The 12,827-nt window shown below is 45.0% G+C and overlaps 1 protein-coding gene across 1 annotated transcript in view; it reads left to right on the top strand.

Moving 5' to 3' along the window:
* Positions 1-12,827, top strand: part of SPOCK1 (SPARC (osteonectin), cwcv and kazal like domains proteoglycan 1) — a 407,575-nt gene that overhangs the window by 267,190 nt on the left and 127,558 nt on the right. Inside the window, exon 6 of the mRNA XM_004696627.2 lies at positions 11,357-11,471. Within this exon, the coding sequence (XP_004696684.2) occupies positions 11,357-11,471 (115 nt within the window). The remainder of the gene's footprint in view (positions 1-11,356; positions 11,472-12,827) is intronic.

Here is a 12,827-nt window from a genome sequence, read left to right on the forward strand (position 1 = left end):
TATTAAGGTAGCAGAAGGACATTGGGCCTCCACTCAAGTACTCCCTTAATGCAAGAATACTTTCTTCTATTAATTGGCATTCTGTGATGCTTACCTTCCTGATACAACCGCCGAAGACAAAGCAGGTGAATAAGCAAATGTGGTGAAGAAAGCCTCTTCATTCTTATATAATCCATTTCCTTTTTACTGGAGCCTGCCTTGGGGTTCCCCAGAGAAACATAATCAGTAAGATTACATATTTTTAAAAAATCACTGTGTGTGTGTGTGTGTGTGTGTGTGTGTGTTTGTGCACAGGCATGCTCACAGAGAAAGAGACAGGAGGGGTTACCACCAAAAAACCCAAACTCACTGCCATTGAAGTGATGCCAAGTCATAGTGACCTCACAGGACAAAGCAGAACTGCCCCTGTGAGTTTCTGAGACTATAACTCTTTACAGGAGTAGAAAACCCTGTCTTTCTCCTGTGGATCAGCTGGAGGTTTTGAATTGCTGATTTTGCAGCTAGTGAGTCCTGTGACAAGCTGGAAACCCACCTGCCCCTGCAGACTGTGTTTATGATTAGGAGGGCTGTAAAGTCCAGCAGGATGTCAGTTCCTAGTCCCTCGGCAGAATCCGTCGTCCTTGTTTGGTGCCAGATAGCTGATTCCGACATACGGCAACTCTATATTTAGTGCTATAATTTTTATGGGTGAATATCAATAAGCCTTTTGTTCTGTGGAGCCCCTGGTAAGTTTGGACTGCCAACCTTTTAGTTAGGCGTCCTTGTTGGTTTTAGGTGCCTTTAACTCAGTTCTAACTCATAGTGACCTTCTGTCCAACAGAACAAAACAGTGCCTGGTCTGTGCCACCCTCACACTGATCGTTATGTTTGAGACCATTGCTGTAGCCACTGCATCAGTCTGTCTTGTGAGGACCGAAGGCCTTCAACTAACAGGATGAAGTTCACGCACATTATGAGAATTAATCTGCATTACTTGAAGTCAACTGATTTAAATGTTAATCCCATGTCAAAACATTTATAGCAACATTTGACTAGTATTTGGCCAAATTATTGGACACCATAGTCTAGCCGGTTTGAAACAAAAAATGAATCATCTGTCCAACTGGGCTGCAATAAACTTGACCTCAGTCATTTTGTGGGACCTCCCTGGCATCTTGCCAAAGGTCTGAGCTTTTACACCCCAAGCACTGGGACTAGGAATGAAGGGGCAGGTCTTTCTTAACTTCTACCCATCACAAGGTCACTTTTTGCATTCACGCAGTGCTTTACACAGTCTATATTTTAATTGAGCGCTTACTGTGTGCCAAGCATCATTCTAGACATCTTGGGTATAAGAATGAAAAAAACAAAGATCCTCCAGCAGGATCTTGTCTTGTGGAACTTACATTCTGTCAAGGAAGACAAAATACAGTAAATAACACCAGTGAGTAATTTATATGATATGTTAGAAAATGGTAGACTTTATACATTAAAAAAAAAAAAAGAGTAGACCAGGATGAGAGGATTAGAAGTGCTGACTGTGATTTTGAAAAGGGTGCTGAGAGAAAGTCTCAATGGGAAGGTAACATTTGAACAAAGGCCCAAAGGACTGGAGGAAGGTCCAAGGAGGACATTATTCTTCCCTGTCCATGGGGCTTCGTTACTTAGTTAGTTCTGCGATCTCACTGCTGGGAGACCAGGCTTAGTGAGGCTGTGCATGACCTTCTGATGCAACAAGGCCGTGCTGACTCTGTGATCTGTCATCTCTCTGAGAGGCTACCCACAAGCAGGATCAGAGAACTCCGAGTCCTTCCGTCATCTGCATAGTTCTCCCAAATTGCTGATAGGGGGCAAATGCCATATCAATGGAGAATTCCAAAATTGTATAGAACCTCAAAAGCATCCCAGGCAAAATGGACAGCAGGGGAAAACCCAAATGTGGTGAACCAGGGAATTGCCAGGTGTGTGATGTTGTGGGAGCAGAGAATATGGGCCCAAATCAAATTCACTGCCACCGTGGTGATGCTGACTCAGTGACCCTATACGACAAGGTAGAACTGCCTCTGTGGGTTTCTGAGATGATAACTCTTTACAGGAATAGAAATCCCCTTCTTTCTCCTGTAGAGCAGCTGGTGGTTTTGAACTGCTGACTATGCAGTTCTCAGCCCAATAAGTAACCAGTAGGCCACCAGGAACATGGGCCAGGGGCCCAGACATAGCTGGACATGAGGAAAAGAATAGGGCAGGGCCAGACACCTTATGGGGTTGGTTCTCCTTCCTAAGGTTCGGGTTACTGTTGTGTTATTGTCTGAATGGTTTCACTAATCAAAAGCTGTGGGAGTTTGCTCATAATTGTAACTTATCTGTGATCTCCTGCTCTTTGGTAATGAAGTCTTCTTCTTCGGCATCCTTGGCTCCCTTACATGGAACCAAGTTCCTGTGCTCCAAAGAGTGTTCAATGACTATAATCTTTGGGAAGTAGATTACCAGGCCATTTTATTACAAGGCATCATTGGCTAGACTTGAACTGCCAACCTTTTTGATAAGTAGCCCAGTGCTTAACCCTTGATGCCACCCAGGGACTTCTTGGATCATGTTACTGTTCTTGTTGTTGTGTGCTGTGAACTCTGACACGTGGTGACCCCTTAGACAAAGTCAAGCATCCCTGTAGGATTTCCTAGTCTAGACTCTTTCTGGAAGCAGATCTCAAAGTCTTTTTCCCTCGGAGCCACTGAGTGGTTCAGGAGATATGAGATGCCCCACTTTAGGTGGTACTAAGTTTAGTCCTAAGCTCATTCATTAAGTACATTGCATTTTATTCTTTATAATCAATGGACATCCTGAAGGTGATGCTTTGAGACTATGAATATCCTTTACCGTGGTAATCCAGCATATTTAGTAACGATTAAATGATCCTCTCCTGACTCAATAATTATTCTGGCTGTTGCAAAATGGTAGCTTTCTAATTCTAGTGTTCCTTCTGGATGTATTTAGCTTGTATTCTTCTATGAAGAGGTCATTCTACATTATCACAGTTTTGGCAACTTCGCTTTAAAAAGTGGCAGATTCTTCAGGGCACTTAACTCAGAAAAGAGAGAGTGTGTATATGAGACAATTAAAGATAGACCTGAGTCAGATCGTCAGCCTTGATTTGTGTGTTCTTCAGAGTAAAACGAACAGGTAATTCCATTGAAGTGGTTCTGTCCACTCTATTCCCCGCTCACTCGCTCACTCTCCTCCAACAACATTGGTTTCCTTCCAAGTGCGCTAGTACAGTCTGCATCTTCTACCCCAGGGCTTTCCCGGATGCTGCTGTTGTTCCCTTTGCCGAAAAGCCGCTTTGCCCAGATACCTTCTTGGATTGCTTTAATCTGTTCTCTGTGTGGATCACTTTAATCTGTTCTCTTAGAAGTTTTCTTAGCATTACCATATCATCTTTTATCTCCTCCTTATTATTTTGTCTCTACTTTTCCTTTGTTTTTTCTCCAAAGCTCCCACCATCATCTGCCACATGAACACCGTGAGAACAAAGTCTGTGTACCACTGGTTCAAAGTCTAGAAAAGACTCAGCTCATAGGTCCTTAGGAAGGATCACTGCTGTCAAGTTGATTCCAACTCCAAGTGAGCCTACAGGACGGCGCAGAATGCCCCACAGAGTAGGGACTGTACTCAAAGACTGTAAGCTTGATGGGAACAGACACCTCCTCTCTCTCTCACAGAGCTACTAGTGTGCTTGAACCAAGGACCTTGGGGTTAGCAGCCTGATGTTTAATCTACCAGGGCTTCTAGGTACCACAGACATGTGTTTTGAATGCAAGAAGGAACATGGATGAATGTGTTTGCTAAGGCTCTGGATGAGCCCAAAGGCTGCTCCTTGTTTCTCTGCCAGCTCCTTCCACATGACCATCAAACCAGCCAAGTCTGTGCAGCAACAGGAAGCTGCTCTCCTTCCAGCTGGGGACAAGTGTGCAGCCTCCAGCTCTGGCTCCGGCAGTCAGCAGCCACTCACTTCACGCCCAATTATTAAAGCCAGCAAAGCAGGGAGATTATTTTCCCCCTCCACTTTGACATGATTTGGGGGGAATAAAAACAAATCAGAATTCATCAACTGTGAACAAAATTGTCAACTGTGAACTGTCAACAGTCTGGTTTAAAAATAGATGATAGGTTGATGAAATACAGGAGAGAAAGCAATTTAAATAAAATGTTTAAAATAATACCCAAAGCATGCCGGTAAAACCAAGAATGCGGTGTGGGGGAGAATTGCACTCGGGTGAGAGTTGCGTGAGCAATGAACCAGAGAGTGGTTATTAGTTTTGCTTTACAAATCCTAGAAGAGAGAGATTTACTGGCCATTTGCAGGAAAACATTTCATTCATTTGGACGTATTGGTGTGTTATGCAAAACGGACGGGAAGACTGGCTGGGAAATCCGCTACCACGTTTATTTTTAAGTAGGTCAACATTTTGAATAGTTCTGCCCATTCAGGCAGTCTCTGTCTTTGGTCTCCTCCAGATGTCTCTGTTTCTGCCGTGATTGGGGAAGACATTTCGGTTCTAGCAGGTCAAGGGTCTAGAAGCTCCAGGGGTAGGTATTTAAAGTTGCATGAGTAGAGGTTTAGAACAGTGTCTACACATCCTGAAATTATTTCTCAGCGCCTCAGCTCTGCTCTTCTAAATGCATGGAGCTAATTGTTTATCTAACCGCTTTATTCATACAGTTAATAGAAAAATGCTTTTTTTTCTATTTCCTCATTTCTAGAAATGATTCACAAACGATACACCCGCCTCTTCTCATATCTAGCTCCCCCTTATCCTGGAAGGTCTGTCCCATGTTTTGCTTTGTTTTTCTGTTTTATTTGGTGGTTTTTGTTTTTTCCTTTCCAGGAGCGCTGAGCCATGGTACACAAAGATTTGTTCCTTATAAAACTAAGACAAAGTTTGCATTCCTTAGAGGTGGACACTTGAAAAGCAGGATGAAAGGTGTGAATCCTTCCCTTCCTGGGGCTCAGAGCAGCCCTGACGCCCCTCCCCTCAGGCCCTCCTTCCGCGGGGCCAGGACTAGAGGAAGACAGGCAGCAGAGACACTTCCTTTTCCTTCTGTTGGAGGATCCAGGGGGCCCTGAGACTCTGGGTTCTGAGTCATGTGTGGCCCCCTTGCTCCAAATCCAAAGATTTTGTCTACACCTCTTTAATTATTTTTCTACAGTAGGGACTTATGGTATCTCTTGAACAAAAATGTCAGTTTACAATTTGTGCTTTGGTTTCAATGTCGGGGCTGTGGATTCTAAGAAAGGAATTTCAACCTACTCTCTAACTTAGAGCTCTGAGGCAGGTTAGCAAAGTGCAGTCTGGCCAGAGGGACCTAATTGCCTAGACTAGAGCCTCACTACCTGCAGGGTGGACTGTGGGGGAAGAGGGCATGGTACCTGAGCAAGCCCAATTATAATAAACTGCCCTCTATGGTTTGGGCAGTTCTCAGCCCCTGCCATGAGCAAGCCACGAAAGAGACAGTGTGGAAATTCTAGAACCTTGTTACTTGGGAGCCTGCAATGTCCCCTGTGTTAGGGGGACACTTATTTCTCACCCCATCTCTCCCTATCATTTCTATTTCTTTTTCATGGACAGAGCACTTTTAGCTTCTCCCTCTGATCTCTGCCTCCCTTCCTTTCCTAAGGAAGGCTCTGTGTCTGGTTTGATTGGGGGATGAGGAGGCACTGGGAGGCGGAAAAAATGAGGACGTGATGCCGGGGGCTTAAGTGGAGAGCAAATGTTTTGAGAATGACGAGGGCAATGAATGTACAAATGTGCTTTACACAATTGATGTATGTGTGGATTGTGCTAAGAGTCATATGAGTCCCTAATAAAACGACAAAAAAAAAAAAAAAAGCCTAGTCAGTGCTTTGGAAGGGTGACATGGGTGGCCCGTTGTCCTTTGGACTTCTGTTGTATTAGAAGGCCTTTCTTCAAGATGTAGCACACATGCTTTGCAATTCCAGAATCTTTATGTGAGTGGAGCAGGTCTCTACATTCTCTCTACCTCTGATGATGGTGAAGTGGGACAGGGCTTCCTGGGAATCGGTGATCTGCAGGTTGTAAGAGAGAGTTGGACACTCCTATTGTTCTTGTTGCTCTTAAGTTCTGTTGGGTCAGTATGACTCATAGCAACCCCATGAGACAGAGTAGAACTGCTCCCCCACCCCCACCCCAGATATCTTTGGCAGTAATTTTAACAAAAGCAGATAGTCAGGTTTTTCTCCCATGGGGGGGCGGGGGTCATTGGGAAAAAGTGCCACTCTTTGGTTAGCAGTTTAACACTTAACTGTTTGTGCCACCAGCAGGCATTTTGGAGCTCCTCAAAGAAAGTCCTCACAGTCATTGAGTTGATTCCAACTCTTAGTGACTGTACAGGACAGAGGAGAACTGTGGGTTTCCAGACTACAACCCTTGATGCGAGCAGAAAGCCTCATCTTTCTACTCGGAGTGGTTTGAGGTTTCAAACTGTTGGCCTTGTGGTCAGCAGCCCAACATGTAAAATCCACGATGCCATGAGAGCTCCTTTGGAGGTGCCTATGGGTGTTGATTTCAGAAAGAAAATAATGGGAGCTAATGGTGGCAAATGATTGGCACCTCAAACATCCTTGGTGGGAATTCGAGGAAGACAATAGGAAGAGACAGATCATTCGTTCCTCCGCTGTCTCGCTTGCTGGCCATCTGGAGACTCTGCCCAGTGATCACTCAAGACTCAGGTGTGGAGCTGTGTGACCTCCCCCCTTCCCCGAGGCATGTGACCACACTGATGCTCTCACCTGCTCTCTCCAGAGATTTCCCAGGACATGTTATTAAGTGTGATGTTATCTCAAGCAAAGCTTATCAAATGGGTTTTACATTTTTTAGTACGTATAATGTAATATATTCATATTCTATTGTGAATATATTATATATTTTATGACATTCTATAACATCATATACCAACATATTTGTACTTTATTAAAAGTATTTGATATATAAAATTTATTATATAAAAATATGTTTGTCACTTACATGACTTATTGAGCTTAGCAATAACACAAAATCTAACACCACCCATCTAATATCAGTTACGATTTAAAACTGCATGGCCTGTTTTCATGGTGGCATTCTTGGGTAAGCTTGGGCGTGTTGTGGCAGGATCAGTAATTCAAACATACCAGCCTCTCCATGGGAGAAAGATGGTACCATCTGGCCCTGTGAAGATTTATAGTCTTGGAAACCCTGTGTAGGTCCATTGTGAGTCAGGTGGTGCGGTTGATATTGGTGATGGTTTTTGTTGGGGCGGGGGTGCATACAGGGCTGGAGTTCATAAGAGACTGACAGGTATGAAGGCATCTGCAGAGAGGGGGTTTGGGTTTTTTGGTTCTTGTGAGCATCTGACTCCTATCTGATCCCAGCCATCTACCTTCCCTTTGGAGGGAACCCCTATCTTGATGGTATTTGCTATCCTTCCTCCTCTCTTTAAAAGTAGCTTTACCACATATGGATGTATCTCTAAATAGTATGTTATGAGTTTGATATAAAATTGAATTCATAGCCTTTGAGCTTCATTTAAATGTCAAATGTTGTCCTGATAGATAAAAAGAAGATCTCTGCCCTTGAAATTTGGATTTTTTACTGTTGCAGAAAAATATTGCTTTTTTCTGGTGGTATTTTCCTGGAGTCTGGGAAGCTGCCTGGCTGCCTCCACAGACTGCCAATAGGCACCATATAGGAGAGGGGGTGCTGCAGCCCCAGGAATGGCAGCCCCCCTGGGATCCTAGTCTAGCAAAGGTCACCCAAATGGACAGGTGTTGTGGGCACCTGGCAGGCCATTAGATTAGGCTCCAACTGCAGTGGTAGGCTAGGGGGAACTTGAAGGCTGATAAGCAGAGTACAGAATGTGGTACTTTAGGAACAGATTAGGAGCAGATGTGGGCAAGGATGGTTTCAGGATGAACAACTTGAATGCTGAGCTTCGGCAACCGTATTCCTTGTATAAGCAACCCTGCCAAGTTCCTAGTGGTTAGAACAGAGATTAGGATAGTTGAGTAGACAGCTCTCCTCCCTCCTCTGTTTATCACTCAACAACAATGTATTAAACATCTACTGTTTGCAGTGAGAGGAACGATTCATTGAACATATACTCTCCTAGATGGTGGCATCGCGGCACAGTTAGGCCACCAACTGTGACAGCAGTACAAATTCACCAGCAGCTCCATGGGAGAAAGATGAGGCTTTCTACTCCCTTAAAGAGTTATAGTCTCAGAAACCCACAGGGGCAGTTCTGCTCTGCTTTGTAGAGTCAAGATGAGTCAAAACTTTTTTATATGCAGTCGGGTGATACAAATGCCTAACAAGGTCAACTGTTAACCAAAATTAGAGGTTCTAGTTCACCCAGAGGTGCCTTGGAAAAAAGACCTGGTGATCAAGTTACTTCTGAAAAATCACAGACCCCTGTCCAAAGCAAGTCTTGTGACCAGGGTTGATATCATTGAGGAGGGGAAGCCGAGTCTGCCATAAGGAAGTGCTTGGCTGCAAGACACAGGAGAGTTAGTGATCAGAAGCAGAGGCTTGCCAGCTGGGACTCCAGAAAGGAAGGCAAGTTAGTAATAATCTGACAATTTATTATAGATATTATCAAGCAATCATAAAATCAATGTGATCATGCTTTAAAGTAAAGTGTTACTTTGAACTCTATACAATAAATTAGCATAGAGAATGTGGTAGTTACATAATCTGTTGTCAACTTGAGACTATTAAGAGTGAAGGGGTGGAATTTAGCCTACCAATCACGTTGCAGCTTGATGATCTCATTTGGAGGCACCAAGGAGATAAATAACTCATTGGAGGTGGGACACACACTCACTCCCTGCGAGACATTCCTGTTGACAAGCCAGATGGAGACACACTGATGGAGCCAGAGCCCCAGAGCTGGAGAAGACACGTGGAGACCCACACCAGCACTGAGATCCTTCCACCACTGGATCTACAAGACTTTCCACCCACTGGCCTGTGATCTTTCGGTATTAGGCATTATTGCTTGGCTGCGTGAGTCTAAAGAGGAATTTATGAACTAATATTGACATATGGGCTAGTATCAGACTTATGGACTTGATCTGGACCGGGCTGAGATATTTCTCAATATACAATTGCTCTTTTATATAAAACTCTTTTTTATACACATCTAAGTGTCTCCCTGGATTTGTTTCTTTAGTCAACCCTGACTAACACATAGAAATATACTTTCCCCAATTTAGCTTCAAGGATCCCTGGTGGCACAGTGGTTAAAGCACTCAGTGACTCACTGAGAGGTCAGCTGTTCAAAGCCTTCAGCTACGGCACAGGAGAAAGGTGTGGCAGTCTGCTTTAATTAAGAGCCACAACCTTGGTATCCCTTTTGGCTGTTCTACTCCATCCTATAGGATTGTTATGAGTGTGAATCTGCCTGATGGCAGGGGGCTTGGCTGAGTGGATTAGCTTCGGAAATCCTAAGTGGGTTGCTAAGTGGTTGGAGGAACAGTAGTCCCAAAATTGAGAGTTGTACTAGACAGCTAACCCAGAGGAGGAGGAGATGTGACGGTGGCAGGGGCTGGCTGTGCTATTTAGAAGAAGCATCTGTATTGCCAACACTCCTCGTTATTTATTGTTTATCCATGATCCATGTGGGCTGTCTATAGGCCCCTTCATACTTGTGGGTTTCTTGTACACTCTGGCCCTACAGAAACGTACACTCCACATAGCACACCACCACCCCACCCACCCACTCCCACCACACCACACCCTCTCTCACCCATACTCCTGTGCACATGGCTTTAGAAAAGCACTCTCTGTTAGGCTTCACTGATAAATCAGTTGCTGTTTGAGGCTGTACCATGACTTCTTTTTAGGCAGTGCCCATGACTTCTACCACGCTGAGCGCATATTGGACACTCCAAATGAGAACCAGGTGGAGTTTTGCATGAAGAGACGCTAACGTTCTGTGGGTATCCCTGCTTGTTCTCCCTCCCTCTTTGCAGGGGGAGCCCGACGCTGTATGGCGACAGTTGGGGTCACACAAGAGTGACTCCTATACATTTGGACCCAGGTTCAAAGCACTCTTTCTCTCAGTCTGTGCCCAGTATGGGGACCGAATCATTCCTTCGTTCACAAGGAACCACTGTTCATCTGCATTCATGTGTGCTGCTTGGCAAATATTCGTGGCTCTTTGCATTTGTGCTTTCCAAGGGCAAGGACTGTATCTCCTCTGCTCTCTCTTTGAAAAGATTCCCCCAGGTACCTGATAAGAGCTCCGTGCACTGTGGGAGCTCCGTCCATCTTGCCTGTCTCCTCTGCCTTTGAGCGTATGCCAGATGCAAAGTCTGGTCCCGGACCCCTGGGCTTTTGCCGAGGACTGATTACACAAGGGCTCGATCTTGAGAGTTTCTCAGGTAAAAAAGGAGCCAACCCTCTGACCACTAGGATGGCATGGTAAAGCTGCGCCCGGTGTCTTAACTCTGAATCCTCATCAACCTAGGGCCTTGCTGTGGGACCGCGCGCACGATGGGACCATTAGGTACATAGCCCTGGCTGCATTATGATGTGGTCCGTGTTTTGTTTTGTTTTTTACTTCTTTGGATCCAAGTTTCTGCTTCCGTAATGTGAGGGTAATTACTTATAAATAACATCCCTCTTCCCTGCTTGGTTTCTGAATCAGTCGAGGCTGAAGAGTAGAGTGCTAGCAAAAAGTGGCTGCATTTCTGACCTGTGTGACTGATGCAGTCTTGATGAGGCTGTGGCTTCTAGACTGCTCGCCCTGACGCTCTGTATTCAGTGGAGACAGGTGATTGACCATCGCGGGCACTCGTCAGCAGGGGAGGGAACTTTCGTGGAGCATTTATTGTGCCTCTCTCCTGAGGAGAGCACGCTCAGCCTCCTGTGTGCCATCTGGACTTAGAGAAGAGATTGATCCTGTTCCTCCCCAGGAAGAGGGAGGGAGAGTCTGCGCTGGAGGAAGTGCCATGCAGAAGCCTTCTGTTGGGACATGGGAGGACCAGGTGGACCCTGGGGGATTCCAGTGATGTTAAACATCATACTAATAAACTTATTTCATAAACTGTTTCTGTTGAGCGTATCACTCATTATGTTAAGCTTTACCGTGATTCTGCACTGTTTTATTATTTTTAAAAAACCTGTTTTCTTATACATTTGGAAACATACCAAAGGCCATTTCTTTTCTGAAATTGTGTAATTAAGATCTGGAGCCGAGTCGGACATCTCTCTCCGCTGACTCTGGGCCCTGTGAGGGTCACTGGCTGTTTCCTAGGAGGCGAGTACATGTCTGGTGTGACTACATTCTCAAGGCCTGTTCTCATTCTCTCTTGCAGTGCAAGTTGGAGTTCCATGCATGTTCTACTGGCAAAAGCCTCACCATTCTCTGTGATGGGCCCTGCCCGTGTCTCCCGGAACCTGAGCCCCCGAAACACAAGGCTGAAAAGAATGGTGAGTGGGGATTGCAGGGGATTCCATGGAGGAAGTGTGGAGGGGGGTTGCTGGGCAGGCTGGGATGTCTCAGAGCTGTTCTGGGGAGGTGGGCATACTTTGCAAGTACTCCAGCGTATCTAGAGACTCTAAACTGAATTGCCTTCCACAACAAATCCAAGGAAAAAGAAGATCTGAGAGTCTTTGAACATCATTCTGTTAGACCATGCTATGCACTAAGTTCTTTTACAGGTCAAATTGGCTATGGGGAGGGAGGGGCGGATTTTCAGCATCTAAGACCAGGGCCTGCTCTGAGGTACATCTTGGTCTTCTTGAACTCTAATCTCTCAAATCCTTTGAACTTCTCAAGGCCAAATTTCAAAACAGAGTCTGGAGAGATGTCACAACAGTGCAGTCTCCCCACCCCCACCGAATTTCTGTATTAATATATTCTGCTTGGAATTCAGCACAGAGCCAGGGGACACATGAAAGCAGCTGCCCCCCAGGGGCAGTGGTTTCTCTGCCGAGGCCAGGAGGGGCAGGAAAGTGGGCCTTGTTTGGATGTCTTCAGGACAGAGAAAGCAATGTTACTGCATTCGTCTCCTCGCGGCCCTTGTTGAGCCTTCCTTCCTAAGAGCAGGCATAGAAGTTTGATTTTTGCTTTTGTGGACCTGGAGCTTTCTCGGTTTTAGCGGATTAATCCAAGCAAAATGTGTGTGTGTGTGTGTGTGTGTGTGTGTGTATGAGTGTACGCGTAAGAGTCCCTGAAGGCTGCAAATGGTTTGGTGCTCAATTAGTAACTGAATGGTTGACAGTGCAAATCCTCCCAGTTCAAATCCACTCTTAGGCATCTTAGAAGAAAGACTTAGTAATCTACCTCTAAGACATCAGCCATTGAACCCTACAGGGCAAAGTTCTCCTCTGGCACATATACTACTGCCAGGAGTCATACGTGACTCATCAGCAACTTGTTTATATGTTTCTGTGGGGGTGTGCATGTGCACACAAGAACACATGCATGCTTGTGTCTTCTAAAGTGAGCAGCTATTTGTAATTAAGAAGAAGGAACAGGGTGTGAATATGTATGTTAGAGCTTGTCCGATAGGGTCACTGTGAGTCAGAAGAGATCTAAAAATGATGCGAGGGGACCTGTTGGAGTTTGGTCAAATACAATGTATCCAAGATGAATTATTAAGATCCGAGTGGAGGGTGAGCATGCTAGTGGGACAGGAGGAAAGGAAATAGAGGAAAGAAGTAGGAAGAAAAAGCTATTTACAGAGGTATTTCATAGGTATTATATATGTAAATATATTTATAATGAAAGGGACAGAGGCCAATTTACATATGTTTATACGTTAAGTATTAATACAGCAGATG

This window comes from Echinops telfairi, unplaced genomic scaffold, assembly GCF_000313985.2.
Source record: "Echinops telfairi isolate 266 unplaced genomic scaffold, ASM31398v2 ScPeMD7_7469;HRSCAF=8507_1, whole genome shotgun sequence".
NCBI classification, from domain to species: Eukaryota; Metazoa; Chordata; class Mammalia; order Afrosoricida; family Tenrecidae; genus Echinops; species Echinops telfairi.